The 22304-nt window shown below is 38.3% G+C and overlaps 1 protein-coding gene across 2 annotated transcripts in view; it reads left to right on the plus strand.

The window, feature by feature from the left end:
- The window catches only part of SLC36A4 (solute carrier family 36 member 4), a 108047-nt gene that overhangs the window by 46214 nt on the left and 39529 nt on the right, over positions 1 to 22304 (plus strand). Inside the window, exon 11 of one of the 2 annotated variants that reach the window (XM_090134042.1) lies at positions 152 to 2634. The exons of the other annotated variant lie outside the window; for it this stretch is intronic. Coding sequence (XP_089990168.1) covers positions 152 to 171 — 20 coding nt within the window. The 3' untranslated portion in view covers positions 172 to 2634. Of the gene's footprint in view, positions 1 to 151; positions 2635 to 22304 lie in introns of those variants that run through there. 2 annotated transcript variants of the gene reach the window in all.

A 22304-nucleotide genomic window follows, 5' to 3' on the forward strand; every position in this document is an offset into this window, starting at 1 on the left:
AGCCTATTCCAGTGCTTAACAACCCTTTTTGTAAAGAAGTTTTTCCTGACATCCAACCTAAACTTACCCTGGTGCAGCTTGAGGCAGTTTCCCCTCATCCTGTCACCAGTGAGAAGAGACCAACCCTACTCTCGCTGCAATCACCTTTCAGGTATTGGAAGAGAGCAATAAGGTTTCAGCCATGTCATATTCCTGAAGAGAGGAGATAAACTGAGGAGGAAGTGAGGTCTTTCTTTACAGCTCTCATCAAAAGTGCTCAGTAACATTCACGCCTTTTCCCAGAAGCATTAGCAAAAGTTGTTTCCAGTGAAAATTCTTGACTTATTACTAAAAACAGCTATTTAAAAAGAATGAAAAGCTTCAGTTAAGCAAAACAAGGTGAACATTGCTTATTAGTGGAGGAAAGTATTGATGGAAAAGACAAATTTAGTCTTTGATTCTGTGGTGAACGCTAAGCAGTGGTTAATGGACTGGGCAGCAGCAAATAATTACCTGTTGTTTAAGGAGCTTGAACATCCAGTGAGATTGTCTTAGAAACAGGCCTGTTAAAGGAACTGTGTAATGTTGGTGCAACTTAATTACTGAAGTAAGCAAAGGGAAATACCATCGATCTCATACCGTGCTGCTCTGAAAACATATTTACTATATTAAAAAAAACAAACAAACAAAAAACAATTAAAAGAAAAAAGATGTGAAATGATTTCTTGCATAAGGGAGTGCAGATCTTCCTGAAGCACAGTGTTGTCTATGTAATTTTCAAGGAACTGAAGTAGAAAAAAGAAATAAAATAATTTGAAATGCTGGAAGAGGAATATGTGGAAGGTGAAGAGACATGGAAGCAAATCAGAGTGGGATGGGCAGTTTGTGCTTGTTTTGAAAATGGACCAGTTGCCTATTAGGTACTAATAGGTATTAACTACAAGTGAGTGAATTGGGACAGAAAAAATCCAATAGAACATGGACTGTGGTGTGTCTCTTTCTCCCAGAAGTATGTTGGCATCTATCCTTCTTCTCTTCTTTTTATTTTCAGACAAGTGTCCGTTGTGTTTTTCCAGATATTTGTTTCATTACAAGACAACATGTAATAGTGTTTTTTTTGAAGACATAATAGATATTTAAGATGATTTAATAAAAAGTGAGTGCTATGTCTCTATTTTTTTTTAATTATGCAAAATTGGACCTGATTTGTGTCAATGCAACTTGTCTGAATGCCAGTCTGTAATTGGACCTCCTGCAGATCAAATCATTTACTGCAAGGCATAAAACATCTTAAATGTTTAATTTTTGCAAAGCTATTGTATGGTTAGTTGTGTTTATCCTAATTATCATTTCATTTTTGGCCAAATGGCTCATACAGATTCTGTGCAGGCCTCCAGTAATATTGTGTGTAATCTCCCATTTTTACACTCATCTGTGTTTGCCATTTTTCACTGAATTGCACTTTCATTGAATTTTGGTTATAAATCAGAACTGACTTAAACAGTGTTTCAAATCACTAAATGTGGAACATGGTTTCTAAAATGGATCAGAAAGTGCTTCTATATTAAAAAAAAAAAAAATCTGAGGACTTTGAAATTGAGTTTTAAAAGAGAAATATTTTTGTATCAGTGACAAAATATGTTGTAATGTCTGGACTGTTCAGAGGTCACACACTGATGAAAAGGACTCTGCCTGCTTAAAGAAGTTTTTTATTTAGAAAGATATTAGCCATGTTACTAATAACACGTTAAGAGGTTATTTGAAAAATCACTTTCATTATTCCTATTTTTTTTTTTTCATTTCTCAAAAACCTATGAGGTTATGGTTTTATTACTGCAGTATATCATAAAATTTGCTAGGAAAATGCATACTCTGGAGTTGTTCTCCTTGGTCTGGAAAGGTTTGTTAGAAAGAAGGACAACAATTGATTGGAGGAGCAATATGAATGCAAAAAACCATGTACCCTGTCTATTGTTTTTCATTGTTTTGTTCATTTTTTGACACCTTGTACTACAAGAAGATGTCACAAACCTGCTTTGTGTTTCAAAATTGTATGTTCTGCTTCCTCTGCTAATGTTTCACAAAAGACACCTTATCCAAAGCATGCTATGGAAAATACTCTTCACCCCTAATGTCACCCATCTGAGCCAAACCTTTGAGCCTGGCCCTTGAGGAAATGCACCTGACTGCAGGTTGGCTGTAGGTCACTCTGGTGTAGCTCAGTCTGCAAACTGAGCAGGTCCTGAGAAGCAGTGAGATCACCTTGACTCCCTTTCTAGACAAAAGTGGTAATGAAAGCTGTTTAAAAGGTTATTATTTTTATCATATTAGAAGGGAAGCAAGTTACAAATAGATTAATAAACAGTGATTGCTGTAGCTATCTGAAATATCAGGTCTGTTCCTGGCTGTGTTTTCAATAGTTTGACTGTATCATTCAAGGTAAGAGAAAAAACTAAGGGTATTTTTGCTGGGAGAGTGCTGGGCTGCCAAGAACATGATTTTCTTTTAGTTATAATCCCTATTTGTGTTTTTTGAATGAGAACACAGTGCAAATGATTGTTTGGGTAGAAATGCAAGTTATATACTTTTGAAATGAAAGAAAAACGAGGGGAGAGGTAGATTTCCGCTTCATTAGATATTGAATGCTTCTCTCAATTTCATTTGCAAGAGATGTGCATCTCTTCCTGCACCATGAAAATTGTTGCAACTTGAAGGATCTTGCTGTACTTCATAAATGGTAAGACTAAGCCCTTGTTTTACAAACTTGGATGAGTACCTTGTGCACTGGCTGGGACTGGAGGGATGAAGTAGACTTCAGGACAAAGTCCAGAGCAGAACTGCAAACTTAATTTGGTCTTTTGTATGAGCTGCTGGAGGCAGGTGGGATTTGATGCTGTGGATAGGAAGGCAGAAATACAAATGAAGGCTGGGCTGAACATCACTGTGATGGGGTGAAGTAAGAAACTGTGAACAAATACAAAAAGAGGTAATGGGATGAGAGCCAGCTCAGGATCTGGAAAGCACAGAGAAGTATGGAGGCACAGTGATGTTTGGATTGCCCTCAGGCTGTGGCTGGAAGGTTGTGAGTATAGGAAACCTCCAGGCAGTGCCTGAGGATCTCCAGCAGCTGCCTGCACTGCAGCCCTGAGTGGAGCTTTATCAGCTGCTGTCCCTTGGTGAGTCAGCTCAGCTCATCCTGGACGGTTCAGAAAGCTTTCTTGTATGACATAAGAAAGACAAAAAATCTGTCTGATCATACTCAGGTTATACAACTACATCCTTGTAGTTTCAGTAGATGCTTTTGCTGCTGCATTTGTAATTTTATTTGAAGTGTAAATGCTTTTCATTTATTTTTCTCACAGATTTTAGTTTGTGCTCCTGGTATTTGAAGTTGTCTCTTCAGTACTTTGAAATATTTGTTGGGGTGGAATTTTTATAATATGAAAGTTCTCTTGATGATTTCAGCTCTTCAAATGCATCACAGAAATAGTTTGGATCTGTGTGTGCTGTATCTGCTTGGATTATAGTTGGGCTTCGTGGCCAAACCTTGCTGTGGTTCAGCTGAGTTTCTTATGCGATGGGACTGCTGTTACTGCATACTGGGACTGACCACAAGTGTGAAGCCTTCTAGTTTATTTCTGAAGAATCTGGAGTATCCTGGCTGAATTTTTAATAGCTTTTTAGAACTTTTGACAGAACAGGACAAAAATGTTCTACCCAAATGAATCCTGTTTAGTGAATAGCTTGAAATGAAATGCAGTTATGTCCTGAAAGTATTTCACTCTTCTGTGCTTACCTGACACTAAGATCATAGTAATTCTGTAAGGGGAAAGTACAGAGAGGTTTTGTTGAGCCTAACTAGTCCCTTTCCTTCTGTGAGTAACTTCAGAATATGCTGAGCGCTCTGTGATTGAGAGAAGATCTGGAGATCATCCGCTTCAACTGCCAAGCATGACTCAATATTGATGCTAAATGACATCAAGCATACTCACTTCTGTTGATATGTCTCAGTGGAAATTGTGATAAATAAATTTTAGGATAGAGCAAGAATGTGAGATTTTTAATGAATGTAAATTTATTATCTACTGTCTAGCCAAGTCTTAATCTTCTGTTTCCTGCCAGAAGGGTAGTAAAGATGAAACTGCTTGCTGGAGGTGTTGGAAGAATTACAAAGAAATGAATTATTGAGAAAGGAATAAAATAGAGAAGAGCAATCTAAGCAGTACTTAGCTTTTAAAGACTAAGTTACTTTTGATTTATTACCTACAAGATAGTAATGAAATAATTGTTTTGTGAATTGAGAAGAGCTGCTGAAGAGCATCAGCAAATAGAATGGAGAAACTTGGAGCTGAGAAGTAATAGTATCTGTCATCTGCACAAGAAATAAAGACATATTTTTCAGGGCTGTATTCTCAAAGCCATGATGCTCCTGTTAAAATGAAGAAATAACACATTTGAATATGGATGCTGAGTTATTAGTAGAATCGTCAGCTGTTTTGATTGCTAGATTGAAATGAAACAAATTTGAATGGCTGATCCAGCTGAGCGTGAACTGAGCTATTAGTGAGCTGCTTTCTGTTAAAAAAAAAACAAAAAAATTAGCCTGAGCTTGCTGTGTAATTTTACCAAGAGAATAAATTCATTTTTCAGTTGTTTATCAGTTGTGCTTGTCTAAATATTTCCCAGTCTTAACTCTACTTGCTGCTGAACAATTAGACAGAGGAGAACATGATATGTACTGGGTCTGTTACACATTTAACACACTGTGCCAAAAGAAATACTTAGAGTAGCTGCACCATAGGTAAAATGGAGAGATTTAAGATCTGTATATGCTTACTAAGTTTAAACATTTTTAGTTATCTATGCTACAGAAGGTGTTAAGTGCAGGTTGAAGATCCATAATGCTGTTTGCAAGGTAAAAACTAAGGCAGTCTGTGCTCTGAAAGTTTTAGGTGACTAATGGCTGAGATGCAAATAAATCTGTTTTCACACAGAATCATAGGGTGGTTTAGGCTGGCAGGGATGTCAAAGACCATTCAGTTCCAACCCCCTGCCATGAGCTGGTTCACTCCACCAGACCAGGCTGCCAAGGGCCCCATCCAACCTGGCCTTGGGCGCCTCCAGAGATGGAAGGGATCATCGCTTCTATAGGCAGCCTGTGCCAGCTTCTGTGTTCTCGGAGCCTTTGCACCTGGAATATCTATCCTAGCAAGGCTCCTTATAAGCAAGGGAGGGCACTGTTCATCTATTTTACGTACTTGCTCCTGGAAGAGCTGGATTGGGCCAAAGGAGTGCTTCTTTCTTTGATCTATAGAAGGACTGTGGGTGAGAAATGTGTCAACATTTGTTATGGTGAATCTTTCTTGGGAAGACAGAGAAACAAAGCTGACTATTATGCTCAGTTGTAGGCAGCTCAATTCTGTCTTCTATACCTAGCAATAGTTTTAAAAGTAATCATGTCTACTTTTGTTTTTTTTTTCCCATTTTGTATTTTCCGTTTGCATGTTTATAAATATAATGAAGCAGTAACACGAAATATCTTTATCCCCCCCCCCAAAATATGTACTTGCTTTAGTTCTTTAGCAGGAACTGGTGATCAAAAGTGTAGTAAATTCATTACTTCTTCTCTCTCCATTATTTTGGCCCGTTACATTTATGCATGATATGACTCATAAGGGAATTTAATTTATGGAGTGCATTCTTCAATGTCATACACGAGCCAGTGATGATCTGACATGCTCACTGAGTGGAGTAGCAATTTCTACACATGCACCCTGTGCATTTTACATCTACCAGTTCATAGACTTGAAATTTCCTTAAGATCCAAAAATTCCTTGGGATGGAGCCCAAGGAAAGAAGACAAGCTGGAAAGTGCTCTTCTTTCCAAGCACCCAATTCAGAGGGAGTTGGTAAGGTTAAAATCTCCCCACTGTTTTCACAAAAGCCTTCACTTTTGATATGTAACAGCACAGAGTTGTAAAGATGTATTGTGTTCATTGGAATAGCAAAAGTAATAGGATGCCATGTTATGCTTAATCTGCTGGTCTGAGTGAGGTATTACAGCAAGTAATACTTACCAAGTGATATCATGTTCACTTTTTAATCCTTCTGTTTTCTATGTAATGTTGAAGGTTTCGTCTGTCTGCTGTCCTTTCCTCTTAGTGTGCAACAGAAAAATCTGAACAATCCCTAATGGTGGAGTATTAAGCTGCAGACTTTGGGAGACACTTGACATGGAATGATAGTAACAAATACTTTTGAATCAGTGCTTTAGCATTAATTTTTTTTAAATGCTTATTGGCTTTAAAGCAGTATGTAAATGGTGTATTGCAAATTTGTAGGGCAGGAGTGAACTTCTAAATGGGTAGGACAGTACACGAGAGTGCTGATTGACAAGCAATTCCCTTAACTGCAAATGCAGTGTATGGATTTCTCCCTGCTAATACTTATACTCAGTATATCCATCTGCAGTGCTGTTGCCATGCTGGCACAACTGCTCATAGGGTTGCACTGCATAATGTCTCAGTGAACTGATTTGGCCTAAAAGCATCCTCACTGTTTTTTCTTTCTTCTGTATTCCTCTCCCCTCCCCCCTCCCCACCCCTCCCCACCCCTCCCCTCCCCACCCCTCCCCTCCCCTCCCCTCCCCTCCCCTCCCCTCCCCTCCCCTCCCCTCCCCTCCCCTCCCCTCCCCTCCCCTCCCCTCCCCTCCCCTCCCCTCCCCTCCCCTCCCCTCCCCTCCCCTCCCCTCCCCTCCCCTCCCCTCCCCTCCCCTCCCCTCCCCTCCCCTCCCCTCCCCTCCCCTCCCCTCCCCTCCCCTCCCCTCCCCTCCCCTCCCCCCTCCCCTCCCCTCCCCTCCCCTCCCCTCCCCTCCCCTCCCCTCCCCTCCCCTCCCCTCCCCTCCCCTCCCCACGTGGAATGTTCCTAAACATGATGTGCACTGCGGCCCCCAGACCTTTATACCGTTATGGAACCAGATGAACTGTATTCTGCAGTTAAGGAGACAGAGGGAAGAACAGGATTATCTTTAGAGTGTAGTTTTATCATACATGATTCAATTTAACAACTTGCTACTTAGAAACACAGATATCATACTTTTCTCTCCATCCAACTCTGTCATGCAGTTCCATCTCTTCCTCATTCTGGCTCTGGCATTTCTTTAGAAAAGAGCAGGTTGAAGTCACTGATCAGCACAAGACCCCACACTGCATTTAAATATGTTGCAAATTTTTTGACTCAGCAAATGTTGGGGTGTATTGTGTTTTGACTTGCAGTAATTACTGAATGACACTGTTCTGCAACACTGCGAAATATAAATTATCATAGAATCACAGAATGGCCTGGGTTGAAAAGGACCACAGTGATCACCCAGTTTCAACCCCCTGCTATGTGCAGGGTCACCAACCACCAGACCAGGCTGCCCAGAGCCACATCCAGCCTGGCCTTGAGTGCCTCCAGGGATGGGGCATCCACAGCCTCCTTGGGCAGCCTGTTCTGGTGTGTCACCACCCTCTGTGTGAAAAACTTCCTCCTAATATCTAAACTAAACCTCAGTTTAAAACCATTCCCCCTTGTCCCATCACTATCCACCCTCATAAACAGCCTGTTTATATGCTCCCTTCAAGTACTGGAAGGCCGCAATGAGGCCTCCCTCATTATTAAATTATTTTTCTTTGGAATTAAATAATTTTTTCATTTCTCATGGGCTTTTCTGGTAAGGTTATCAAGGCTATATTTCTTCAGTAAAAATTACACGGAATCACGTTACTGCCCTGCAAATGGTAGCTCATTAGCAGTGTATTTGTCTGGTAGAACAAAGTCTACATAAGCAAATAACCCTACAGTATCAGGCCATCCCTTCTTAAATTATCCATTTGAAAATTGCAACAGGCTGCTTTTGAAGTTTTATGTGTTCCACAGTGCTTCAGCTGAACATACCTGTTGATACCACTGTATCAGAGGGCAGTTGTGACAAAGTGGCTGAGCATAGACCACCTGCTGACTGGGTGCCTACAGCACTAGAGGGTGCTGAACGATGTTCTGCTGTAAATTTTGGAATGGAGCTGTTAATTAGTTAATTAGTTTGCCTTGTCTGACGTTTGTGCTGTTTGGTAATATTGAGTGCTTTGATTCTGCATTCAGTTTGAGGTGCCTTAAGCTGTGTACCATCTTGTCAGGTTTTTTTGGAGCAGTGTTTCAGAGAGGCTTCAGAAGAGTACTTAAATGAAAAACATGTCAGAAGTATGTTCGTGCTAGAAAGCTCTGTTTAATATTAAAGACAGGTATAGAGGAATTTTCCATATTAGGGCAGCGATGAGGACTCACAGTAAGACTAACAATAATCTTTAGTTTTTTTCTTTTTTTAGCTTTTATAATCTTTGTCCTCCAACTGAATCAAATGAGTTGTATGACCTGCTGAAGTTGCTATCTGTATGTTCAGTAATTGGAAACATTGGCATCACTAGCCATAGGGAATGTGTTGTTTCACTGTGTCTCATGGAAAGAAAGGGAAGGGGAAGAGGCAGTTTGTGATACGAAAGTAGGACAGTATGTGTGGTTTCATTGTATTTCTCTGGAGTAAGTGAATTTTAGAATTCTCTTAGCAAATATTCTCTTATTTTCATTGTGATGATCTACCAAATTTCTGTACACCAGTTTGATAGATATAATGAATCTTAAGTTACAGAAACAAAATTACTTAATATAGGACAAGTAGTGTGGATGTGTAATTGTTTATACAGAGCATTTCTCACAAAGACTGAAATGCAAGATGGCAAACTGGCATTTTGCAGTTTGACTCAAATTAACTTGGTTAGCTTTCAGGACAGAGATTGATTTTCTTTGCTTTGTTTTCTCTCAAGTACCTTATAATGCATGTTTTGTAAATGTGTGATATGAAGCAAGTAAACAAATTGCACAAATTAGCAGTTTGCTTATAGTTCTTGGACATTATGAGACTCTTGACATTCACAATCAATTATCCAGGACTACCACAACTACCAGATTGTCAAGTAGGGCCTCTCATTATCTAGAACACCATGTGTGTTACACAAGAATTTAACTTTTAATTGCTTGTTGGTATTTTTGTATTCATTTTTATTTCATTTGAAGCGTATTACTAATGGAAACAATTATGTAATTAGCCTGTGCGAAGTTAAGTAGAATACAAACATTTATTATGCATTCTTGCATTCTGCCAGTATGTTCTAAATCCAGCAGACTCTGTCCAGGCAGGTAATTCATAAATCAAAGGCTTTCAAGGACAAGGAAAACGTACTCATATGAAGAAGCTGACTTTGAAGAACCTCTTCTGAATCAGTATATATATAATGTTTTTAAAGAAAAATAATTCATTTCGAGTGAGTAAATGAAAATTCCATAGAAAATAAATATAATTTATTGCACGTTATCCAATACCTGTTTAGAATGAGAGACTGGGTTAAACAGCTGTACCTGTTATTTTTCTTGAATTCTTTCAGTGGTCTGTGGTCTTTTTCAGCTGCATGATGCACACGTGCATCATTATACCACTGCAGTGCAGTTAATAGATGAACTGGTATGCTCTTTCTGGATAAAGAAGATACATTTCTGATTACACTGCTATGCTCTGAACATAAGAGAAATTATGCTATGATTGTCATGATGATGTGGAATATTTGTTGATATTATCCACTAAGAGAGAAAATGGGATACATTTAATTTAAAAACATTTTTTTTTTTGTTTGTGCCACTGAGTTTCTTCTGCACATTGGGTAATGGCTTCCTAGAAGTGATACGCTTCCTGTGTATCAGTGTGACAGGCTGTAAAGAGGGAAATTCAACTTTTCCAAGGATGGGAGAGGAATCCCTCCTTAAAGGAATGTTGGATGCTTGGTGGATTTTCTGTTCTGTTTGATTTCATGATTTTGTTGAACTTGAAAACCAGGTAGGACAGTCACAGTAACATGACATGTGGTAAGTAAAAGATTGCAGAAAGCTGCATATTTAGATCTGCAAATACTTGTACTTATGTTTTGAAAGGATAACCAGCTTTTTAGTGTAAGAATCAATATTTAAATTATCTTCATAAAATAGCTGTTTCCATTTAGCATCTTTCCTTTTTTTTCTTGAATTCTGAACATTGCAATCTTGTGGATGTGAATGGTTTGCAGAAAGGATTAAGAAGACATTCTGCCAGTGGCATTCAACTTAAAGTATCAGATACTATATTCCTCTGTATTAGCAGCTTCTAAAAATGAGGGAGAAGTAGAAGGGTGCACTAAATGTTACTGCTGCTTTGTGTTGCAAAGAAGAATCCAAGATGAGTAAACTGCTAAGCTTTTACTTCCTACAGAAGCCCTTATCTCACCTCTAATGACCTATTTTCATTTCATTTTGTGCATTTCCTCTGTAAAGCCATTCAGTAAAGATGAATTAGGTGTTTCAAGGAAAACGTGTCAAATTAGAAGGTTTAGCTGCAGACATGGACTGATTAGTTTGAAACGTAATTTCCACGCTGAAGACTAGTGAGTATGAAGTCAGGTTTCCTAAGGAATTAAGTGCATGCAATTGTTCCTTCATTGTATGCCTCTGATAAGTTGCTTTTGAAATCATAGAGTAGCAGATGAAATTAAGGTTGGAAGGAGCCCTTGAGAATCACTCTAGTCCAACACTGTGCTCAGAGTTAGGCTAGCTTCAGACTTGCCAGCCAATTCTTAAAGGAGGCTGGTGGTTTGAATAATGATTGCATTAATACAATTTTTTCTTAAAATGTTTCTTATGGACAGACTGAAGAGCCAAGTGTTTCCACTGCATTAAAAACAGTGGGATAACATATTGTGCATTTTGTTCAGCATTAACCGTTTAGCCTGAATGCCTAACTCTGGACTACTATAATAGCTGTTGGAAGGGGCAGTAGGAAGAGAAATTTAAGAAGGTCATTTGGAGTGAAAAGATAGAAATACATGAGGTTCTTCACCAGAGGACAGTGAGGTGTGAAACAAGCTCCCAGTGCAGTGGGCTGGAATTCTTCCAAGACATTGGATTTGGATTTTGGGTGGTCCTCTATGGAGCTGGGAGTTGGACTCAGTGATCCTAATGGGTCTCTTTCCAACTTGGGATATTCTATGAATGGCAATGCATTGTTCTTTGGAAGTATGTTGAAAGGTGCTGTTAGCATTTTAACTCGTATTATTAGACTCTCAGCAACCAAAACTTCTAATAATTTCTCCTATGCAAATATTTCTCTAAAATGGACAAATTCCAGTATCAAGGAAATCAGTGAGAAACTTTTTGAACAGAAACATCTCAGGAAAAAGTAATGTGACTTTTTGTTAGTTAGGCCGTAATATCTTCAACAATATATGAAATGGTTTATGTTCATTAAATAACACATTTTTAAAACTTACTTCAACCACTCCAGTGCAGAATTTTAATTCAAATTGTTAATGAAGGATATGGAAAATAATTCACTGATTTTTGAGCAATGTGCACTTGTGCTCTATAACTATGTAACATCCTAAAAATTTGGTTGGATCTACTTGCATGTGATAGATTTGGAGTCTAACTGCATGTGTTCAGCATACATACAGCAAACATTCAACAGGTGTATTTCACCATAAATATAGCATGGCAAATTTTGCTTCAAAGTGTTGCTCGTGCTTGCTGAGGGAAGGAGAGTAGGATAAGTTGTATTTATCTGATTGATCATACTGTGTTCTGATTCATGGTATCTCTAGAGATAGAGTTTGTACTACACTGCCAGAGAAATACTGTGTCACTTATTGAAGCTGACAGTTCATCACCAAGGAATAGGATCTCCATGCATCTTTTTTGCCACTTTAAAACTTCTGTGAGTGTGACAGGTCAGGAACATTGGCTAAATATACAGAGCTATTCATTAGCTTTTTGGTTGCTCTTCAACTTCCACATCTTAGGATATATACGTATATTTATACACACATAAAATAGTGTATGCATACATATATAAGTATTAAAATATACATATATAAATATTAAAATATATAACTATATGCAGAATGAAAGCCATATGTTATGCAGTAGAATAACTAGGACGTATAAACCATCTCATATGCATTGTGGTAAGTTCTGTCCTCTCATTGGAAACTGTCAACCCCTTGTTTATTATAGATGTATCACAAAATGTCTGATTGTTCTTATTGGTAGGAATAAATCCATTTTTTTGTATGATGACCTCACGCTGACAGCTCTCCTTCTCCCATCCCTAGATCCTAGTGCTGCTTCTCATGCTGTAGGCTAGCAGAAATCCTGTTTTCTTCTCATGTTTCTTTCTTTATAGCCTCCTCTAGATCCCTTTATCTTTGCAGGACTTAGTCCAGATGCTCCATTTTTGTTGTTCTGCATAGCTCACTTCTATCTTGTGCTTTTTTCACTCTTCTGGTGTTAAGCCATTCTTCATGTAGTACCTGGAACCCTGTTGTAAGCTTCCTGTTTTGTTGTTTTTTTTTTCATCTTTATTCATGTGCCTTTGCCTGTATCTTATGCTTGTCTGTATTTTAATTGTATGTCATAATTCATCTGTAGTATCAGACAAGGAGCTGGAGGATTATTAGCTTAAAAGCACTTTATGAGCCATTATTATTATTATGTGTCACGTAATCAACTTGACAGAATATATTACAGATATGAAGTCTAAGTGGTTTGGCTAAGAGAGCTGCAATTATGTGGTTTGTTTCCTTTAATTATCCCTATTTCATAGTTACAGAACATATTTCTTATTAGAATATGGAGGCAAAATGCTGCAAGTGCACCTCTGAGAATATGGTAACAGTTCAATTTTAACATTTGGTGCTTAGAAATACAGGCCTGGCAAAGAGAATGCACTGTTCAGTTAAGTGCAAAGTGATACATGCTAACTCTATTTGAGATTTGTTTTAAAATTTTGATCTTGCTTTTTAATTGCCACCTTGAAGTTGGATATTGTGTAGAAATGTCTCGTAGACTTGATATGCTGCTCAGAGACCTGAATGAGTTTTGATTGCACGACTATGTATTCTAATTTGTCACTATTAGGAAAACTGTGTAATCATTTTGGATATTATTGCTTAAATTAAAATGCTGTCTGTATGGTGGTGTTTGTTTTTTTTTTTTGTTTGTTTGTTTTTTTTATATTTGTTGGGCTAGATGGAAATTGCAATGAAGTTAACTGAGGTTAAGGAGAGGTTAAAGTGTCAGGAATGAAAACGAAAATAATTCAATTGTGTGGCTCTGTTGAGCTGGGTATCTTTGATCTAATTTGCACTCAGCTTTGTGCTGAGTTAAGTGTGGAGCACTGATAAACAGCCTGCCTCCTGGGTCAGAGCAGCCTGATGTGGTAGCATTAATTGGGGATTGTTTGGCAATGCTAGCTCAGTAGAGAAAAAGGGACCATGGGCCTTTATATTCTGGGGCTTGTGCATGTTTCAGTGAGTCAATAAGTCTTTCAGGAAAGGCTTTGTATCTTTATAGCTCTTTTTGGTATTACTGGTAGAAGAAGCCACCTTCCTTTGCAACTGGTTGTGACTCTTTTGAAGCTAGGAAAAGAGCTTGAATTGTTGGTCATATCGACCTCCATCAGAATAACTCTAGTGCCTTATTTTACCATTAATGTTTTGTTGTTTGTTTAAACTTGCTTTTGTGTTACACTCCTCTACCCTCAGCTTTTAGTCCCTGTGCCTGTTTAACTTTTGTCTGCTAAGCTTAGGGACACAACCTGGGATGGTGACAGGGCAGCCTCTTATAGGGCCTGATAAAAAAATTCTTTCTAATACGGCATCTGAATCTCCCTTGGTACAACTTGAGGCCATTTCCTCTCATCCTATCACTGCTACCTGGGAGAAGAGGCTGACCCTCACCTTGCCACAACCTTCTTTCAGTTAGTTGTTGGCCTCTTCTTTGGTAATGTAAACAGTGTGTGTGGGAGGCAATTTTCTGTCCTTGTTTAAGAGGATCTTTTTTTATGCAGACTGTAAGAGAATCTTTCCCAATACTCACACAATCTCTTTCACATCTCCAAACCAGAAACAATTTTCAATACAGTGCAATAATTTCCCCATTTTAATACTGTTCTTTTATGTTTATGACCACGTTATCACTTTTGATTGTAGTATTAGCCTCATATTCATCTGAGTAGCTGCCGTGGCTCCCAGGAAAGTAAAGCAAAATCAATAAAGTGGTTCCAGACCCACTTAGGTAGTTTATTAGTAGTAGGCCCAGCAATTAGATTGTATTGCTAACTCATAGCAGTATGTGTGTCAGGAATACTGAGCTGACGTACATCTCCCTTAAATGTTGGTAAGAATTGTTCATGTAACTCACCACGTTCTTTGCTGAGAATAAACCATTTTCTTATACATGTTGTATTGCACATATATTCTCAAAAAATGCCAGTTACAAATGTTTTTTAAGTAATCAGTGGCATAAATAATTCTCACTGACCATCTATTGTTGACATTTACTTAACAGTATCAGGTATGGTTACTTAAAGGGTCAAAAAGATTTACTACTGAGTTCATATGTTTTACAGTTTTCTAGGAATTTCATTCTATCAGTTGGACTTAATGATAACTCTAATTTATTCTGATTGTCTCTCTGCTGTATTGTTGTGTTCAAGATTCATGTCAAGTCTGTTTTTTCCTGTCAGATGTTCCAGACTGGTTTTATGCTGCCCCTAGGAAAATGTTGTAAATTAGAGATGTCTTCTCAGCCCCGATATTTGCTAATACATTTTAGGATGAAATTCTTACATTAAGGCCTGCCTTTACAGCTCAAATGTATGAGATACCAGGAAACTATTGGTTTTAAAAATATTTGTTATTTTGTTCCTTTTGTTTATGACTCATTTAATAATCCATGCTTTAGAGTATGGATAAAATAACATACTGCTTGCTTGCATGTCTTGCAGCTATAGCTGTTCCCTTTAGCTTCCATTAAGTGAGTTAATAAAAAGCCACTGTGGCAGAGTTCCATGGTTTTTCTGATAAGCAGATTTGGTTAAACACTTTATTTCTGTTGCCTATACAAACAAACTCTACATACATACCTCTATTTATCACAGATACCTTTGATTTCCATTCATACTCATGTACTCACAGAATTATTGGGGTTGGAGGGGACCTCTGGAGATTGTGAAGTCCAACTCCCTGCTAAAGCATGTTACCTGTGATAGGTCACACAGGAGAGCGTCCATCTGGGTTTTAAATATCTCCAGAGAAGGAGACTCCACAACCCTTTCTTTTCTTGTACACAAGGTGCTCCAGGCCCCCAGTCACCTTTGTGGCCCTCTGCTGGACTCTCTTCATGTCGTTTTTGAAATGCAGAACTCAGAACTGGGCACAGCACTCCAGTGGCCTCACCATGGCAGAGCAGAGGAAGATGATAACCTCCCTCGAATTGCTGGCCGCACTCTCTTTAATGCAACTCAAGATCCCTCCCTTTAGCCTTCTTGGCCACAAGGGAATGAGCCAGCATGTTAGCCTCTTGTTGCTGAGGATACTCAGGTCATTCTCATGAGCTCATTTCCAGCAAGTCAGCCCCTAACCTGTTCTGATGCATACAATTGTTCCTCTGCAAGTGCAGGACTCTAAACTTGCTCTTGTCGAAGCTCATCAAGCTCCTCTCCACCCAACGCACTAGTCTGTCCAGGTCTCACTGAATGGCTGCACAGCCTTCTGAAACGTTGTCAGCCACTGCCCCCAGCTCGTTGCTTTTGGAATTTTGACATCAGAGTTTTCCACATAGTATTTGGTAGACAACAGGGTGGCCATGAGTTGGCAGTGTGCCCTTGTGGTCAAGAACGCCAATGACATCCAGGGGTGCATTGGAAAGAGTGCGGCCAGCAGGTTCAGGGAGGTGATCCTTGTCCACTCCACCCTGGTGAAGCCACTTTTAGGCTACTGTGTCCAGTTCTGGGCTCCCCAGTTCAAAAAAGACAGAGATCTCCTAGAAGGAGTCCAGTGGAGAGCCACAAAGATGATAAAGAACCTGGAGCATCTCCTGTATGAGGAAAGGCTGACAGACCTGGGTCTGAAGAAGAAGACGACTGAGGGGGATCTAATTGATGTCTATAAATATCCGAAGGGAGGTGGGAGGCAAATGGATGAGGCCAGGCTCTTCTCAGTGGTGTGTAGTGATAGAACAAGGAGCAGTGGCCTAAAACTTGGACATAGGAAGTTTCATACAAACATGCGGAAGAACTTCTTTGCAGTAGGAGTGATGGAGCACTGAAACAGGTTGCCCAGAGATGTTATGGAGTTTGCAAATTCTTAATTATCTAAGATTTAAATATAGTCTGGAAACTGAATAAATTCTACGGTCTTTCTCTTTACGTTAGTTTTCAAATGTATTGTGAGCTGTGATGTATGTTCACAATTTTATACGGGTAAAATGAGTGCTGAGAGTTAAGGGTGAATTGAGTTAAGGTCAGCTCAGATTCTGTGGTTGTAAGTGCTCAATTTAAACATGTAAAATATGATTTTTCAGTATAGTTAGTCTTATATAGTGTAATGCTGCTGTTCATGTAGATTTAAAGCAGACTTCATTGGCATCAGCTGCATCTGAAACTGCTCTGAATTTATGGGATCTCCCCACTTTCCCCTGAAGTACTTTCATTGTTTTTTTGGCATGTAAGTTCTCAGGACCAGCATCTGTATGATCTAAAACATGTGTGCAACACCTGATCTCTGGTGAATTAAGACCTAGCTTAAACTCACAAGGGGAGGATCACACAGAATCACAGAATTGCTCAGGTTGGAGAAGACCTTAAAGATCATCAAGTCTTCTCATTCTTATGAGCCCTATTAGGATTACATGTAGCCTAATGTTTTTATGACAAAGAGATACTGTGTTGTTAAGTGTATATATCTAACTCAGTGGTAGATCATAAATACATCTTTTTTGAGAAGGATGTAATAGAGTGAGAGGCAGTAGATAAAGAGGAACTGTTCTCTGATTTCAGCCCAGTTTGAGCTCTGTGATGTTAAGTTTCTTATTAACGGTAACTTTAAAAACCATTCCTTGGCAATAAATAAATATTTCAGATACTTCAAAGAGATGTAAGGAATATAGTAGCTTTTTCATGGCTCTATTATAATTTTTATTGACAAGTATGAGAGGGATAAGATAACATTATTTTCATTTTTGATGGTTGAATCCCAAGGAAAAATACGGCTTAGCTATTAAATGCTCTGTGCCTGAGTAACTTCGAGTGCTTTGCTCTTGCAGTGAAAGAGCTGAAATGACAGTAATCACAATAAGAATAAACACAGAAATCATTGTGAGCAATTGTTTTAGCTCAAATAACTGTCATCCTATATAATATAAAATTACAGGATTAGGTACAATAGAAATAATTGCTGTGATTAAATATGAACAAAGTACATGATAGCAAAAGAAAGCAAGAACACTTTATTACTGATTTTTCTGAGCTTCTCAGGACATTCATATGTATGAGTTAATTTAGTCTGGAAATTTGATTGCATGGTGTGAAGTCTGCTGTTGGTTTAGTGATTCAAACCAAGTTTTTGTTAAGAAAATCGACTGGAGAATGGCAAAAATAAATTTATGTAATTGTGTGCTATAGACAGTTTAAAAAAACTTTTTGGAAGGATTTCCTTTTTCTGTCTTAAATACATTACACTTGAATGTTTCATTGTTACAGGATGAGTTGCTGGAGTATTTGAGGCAAATCCTTCCATACTTGGCTGTTAGATCCCAAATGAATAATGTTGTTACCATTCATTTATGATTGCTGTCTGATGTTTTATGTTTGCTTCCTGATGTACCATAATGGAGGCAACTAGATCTGAAATGCTGAAACTGTTCCAAAATAACTGTCTTGAGATTTTCTTCACTTGTTTTATGATTGTGCTTAAGACACGAGGATCATGTACGTAGCTGAAGAACATGCTTAAAAAAAAATTACTGAAGATACTTGAGATGTGCTTATTTTTTTTGAGACAGCTTTTGGTTTTCTTAGAAGTAACAGACAAGACTCCTGCCACTAGAAGAGTTTTGGGAGGGAAAGCTCTCACAATTGGCTTTGCATAAGTGAGGACACGTTTTACACACCCAGGTTCATCTTGTTTGACATTCTCGCAGCAGTAAAGAATACTTGTTCCTTACTGGTAAGAATAGTGGTGACATTATTTTTCTCTCCTACTAAACAGTTTAGATGGTGTATTACCAGAGTGTAAGAAAAAAAAATATTATAAGGAGAGATGACATCTGACAAACATTTGGAGTCATCAAAGAAAACATGTAATTTCAGATTCATCGTCATCATCTAGAGGATTACCCATAGCTTTTCATTTCTTCAGCCAAGCACAGGTTATATAATCTGTTTTTATCTTTCAAAAAATATACTATACTTCAAAAAAAAAAAACAACAAACAATAGTACAAGGTGTTATACATTGGGCAATATGTTCTGGAAATGATAGGTATTTCAAACTAAAGAAAAATGTCAAAAATTTTCAGAGTAAAATTCTAGCACATACAGGTTAATATTGCATGTTTGTAATTGGCTATTTAATTATTTTTTATGAGTATGTTTGGATGGAAAGTATGAATGAAGTGCAGCAATGTGTACCACTATAAATGGCATATTATGTGTGACTTTATGTTTTATTCATAGGGAGGAACACGTGTATGCTTCTCAATAAAGACCTTTGGACTCAGTAGGAAGCAAACAAAAAAGCAAGAAAACACATGGTTAAACAACTATCCAGCAGTTCATCTGGGGCTGGCATTTGACTGTTTAGCATTAGCAAACAGAGACAGCTTAATGAGAAATTCCTAGCTATTATAAATGTAAAAAACACTTCCTGGAAAATGGGCTGAGAAGTTTATGTTCTGCTTACTTAGTGTTCACAGTTCAGAGTATGATTCAGCTGCACACCAGTAGCTAATGGTGGAGCTTTTGCAAAGGTGATGTATTCAAGTGAAATTGTGAACTTGTATTGAGATGGTTTGGAAGAGATCAATTTGTATGTCATTTCATAGTAATCTCTTTCATTACCAGTATTTATTTTCTCTGCCTTTCTTTTTCTGGTCACTCAGTTCATTGTCAGAGTCCTATCCTACACAATAATTTTAAATATTCTTTCATTTCCTTTGTGTTTGGAAAAATGGAAGATTAGAGATTGGTGTAAGTGGTTATCTTACGTGGGTTTCCTAGTAAATGTAAAAATTAAATTTCTTGAAAAACAAGTAGAATCAATACAAGCAACAAACATTTAAAAATACTTGCAGAAGTGAAGACACAAAAAGCAGTCAAAATGGGGCTGGCCTGCACTGTTCTGACAGTGGCATTAAGTCCTGTATAATTACAATGCATTTATCCTGAAATGCTGTAAAGTCAGATAAGTAATTACGTCTTACAAATGAAATCACAACTATTTTTCAATTTCCATCTCACTCCAGGGAGAAAGCTGAAAATTAAAATGTAATTGTAGTGTTTCCCTGTTGCGTTATGCTAATGGATACTAATAGATAATAGGAAATTTAAAATAAATAAACCGTACATATTAAGTAGTTGTTAAGCAAAAATAACTTTCTTGCTTTTGACCTGATCCCAAGCCATTGGACTGAATGAAGGGTTTGGGATTGAGCCTTCATGATTGCTGTTACAGATTCTGAGGTATCAGATGCCTGAATAAGTCTGAGAGCTGTAGCAGCTTCTGGGAGAAGAATGGGAAAAGATGAATCCTTATTTCAAAGAAGATATTGGTTGTAATGAAGTGAGGAGTCAAAGTGTCAAAGAAAAGAATGTAAGGACCATACAAGCAAGGAAGTAGTGTAGTGCAAATGGCAAAATGATGTTGGTGTGAATGAAATTATCTAAGGTCATTCTTCTAAAGCAGTCAGTATTTGTGTTCCAATGCTATCGCAGTCCAAGTAGATATCACAGTTCTGTGGTCAGCAATGTCTTCCTTAGTGTGATAAAATAGGAGAGCAGGTAAATGTACCTAAGGTTGGCTCAGGTACTGATTGGAATCTATTCCTAAATTTTACTCTTTTTTTGCACTAACAATTTTGCTATTGCCTAAGACAGAAAACACTGTACGCAGATGTAAGGATTTATTGTTAGTATAGTAAATATTTTACAAATGAATTGAAATACAGTGCAGTTATTAGTCCACTTGTAGTCTGCAGGATATATTACAGGAAAGGGAGTCAGCCTCTTCTTCCAGTTAATAATGATAGGATGAGAGGGAACGGCCTGAAGTTGTGCCAGGGAAGGTTCAGACTGGGTATTGAGAAAAATTTCTTCTCAGAAAGAGTGGTGAGGTATCAGCACAGGCTGCCAGGCAGTGGTGGAGTCACCGTCCCTGGAGGTGGTCAAGAAATGGGCAAATGTAGCACTGGCTGACATGGTTACTGAATGTGGTAGGATGGGTTAATCAAACTGCCCCCTAGATGATTTTAGAGGTCTTTTCTAACCTTAATGATTCCATAGTCCTATGACAAGCTTCCTCATTAATTACTGAAATTGCTTTACAAAGTGTAAGGTCAGTCAGCAGGTACATGAGTTTGCTAAATTGTTAACATAAATTATGTTCACAGAGCTAAGCTAGAACAAGTTAGGCAAAATCTGTTTGACTGTCTGATGGGCAGATAATTGCTCTCACTTTTAAAACAAACTAGAATAAGCTCAAGCTAATACAGGTCCAGGAAAGTGCAGAAAGCCTGCACTGTTTGGGCTGTACAAGGTCTGTGGTTTTATTAGTATTAGCAAAATCATCTTTAATGGGCTACCTAGTGTTAATGAAATAACATTTTTAAAGTTCATTATTGATGGCTAAGTAACCACATGCAAAGCTATTGAAAAAAATTAATATAAATATATCAGTAATTTTAAAGATCGTACTTATGCTTCTTCACAATACAATCCTATGTTGTCTTTTTGTAGCAACAGAATATTCATAGAATGGCCTGGGTTGAAAAGGACCAATGGTCATCGAGTTTCAATCCCCCTGCTATGTGCAGGGTCACCAGGCTGCCCAGAGCCACATCCAGCCTGGCCTTGAGTGCCTCCAGGGATGGGGCATCCACAGCCTCCTTGGGCAACCTGTTCCAGTGTGTCACCACCCTCTGTGTGAAAAACTTCCTCCTAATATCTAACCTAAACCTCCCATCTTAGTTTAAAACCATTCCCCCTTGTCCTATCACTATCCACCCTTGTAAACAGCCGTTCCCCCTCCTGTTTATACACTCCCTTCAAGTACTGGAAGGCCACAATGAGGTCTCCCTGGAGCCTTCTCTTCTCCAAGCTAACAATCCCAGTTCCCTCAACCTTTCCTCACAGCAGAGGTTCTCCAGCCCTCTGATCATCTTAGTGCCCTCCTCTGGACCCACTAAGAGTTCCACGTCCTTCCTGTACTGGGGGCCCCAGGCCTGGATGCAGTGCTGCAGATGGGGCCTCACAAGAGCCGAGTAGAGGAGGACAATCACCTCCCTCTCCCTGCTGGCTACTCCTAATAGCCAATCTTCTTTTTGTTTGGATGAAAAGTGTTCACTTAGTCTTTACTTTAAAATGTTCTCACATGTTCAAATATTAGAGTTTGATTTTGGAATATGATATGTTCATGGAGGAGCTAAACGTTGCATTTCTGTGTTGAAGCCAGATATTACTTTGAGGACATTATGTTAAGTAGGCTCTGTCAATTCCAGAGCTTCCTTCCATATTTTTAACTTGCTAATTAATAACTGAAATACTTAATGTTGGTGATACTGATTGTGAATACTTACACATTTTTATTTTAGGATGATTTCAGTGTTAAGAAATTAAAGGCACTTTTAGTAGTAAAATTTTGGCTTAGTAAAGTGCTAAGTGTCTTAACTCTTTCTACTAATGCACTGTAGACATGACATTTACCTTGAATTAACTAAAAAACCTGAAGACTCCTGTTAGTTCAAAGGCAAGAAAATGAAAATGTACATACAGCACAGATCTGATGACCAAAAAATGCTGGTTATGCGGAGCCGATTCCACACAGTAGTCCTTAGAAATCAGCAGAGAATTAAGATTCTTGAAGGAAACTAAAAAATTTGGTTCACTTAGCTCAATATTTCTCTTAAGATCAGTGTATGTGCACAGATCCTAAATACGATGTTATTAATTATTGCTTGGTTCATAAATCCAGGCATTACTTAAGCAATGTTGCCTGGCAATTATGAGAACAATGCAGAAAATGGGATTTGTTGATAGTATGAAAAGAAATTGTATGTACGCCAATAGCATCTTTCCACCATAAAGTAGCAGTGTGTATGTTTTTGTCGAGTAGAGATGTAACACAGTAGTTATGCTATCTTCATTATGCTTTATCT

Source organism: Phasianus colchicus, chromosome 1 (assembly GCF_987193195.1).
Source record: "Phasianus colchicus chromosome 1, bPhaCol1.hap1.1, whole genome shotgun sequence".
NCBI classification, from domain to species: domain Eukaryota; kingdom Metazoa; phylum Chordata; class Aves; order Galliformes; family Phasianidae; genus Phasianus; species Phasianus colchicus.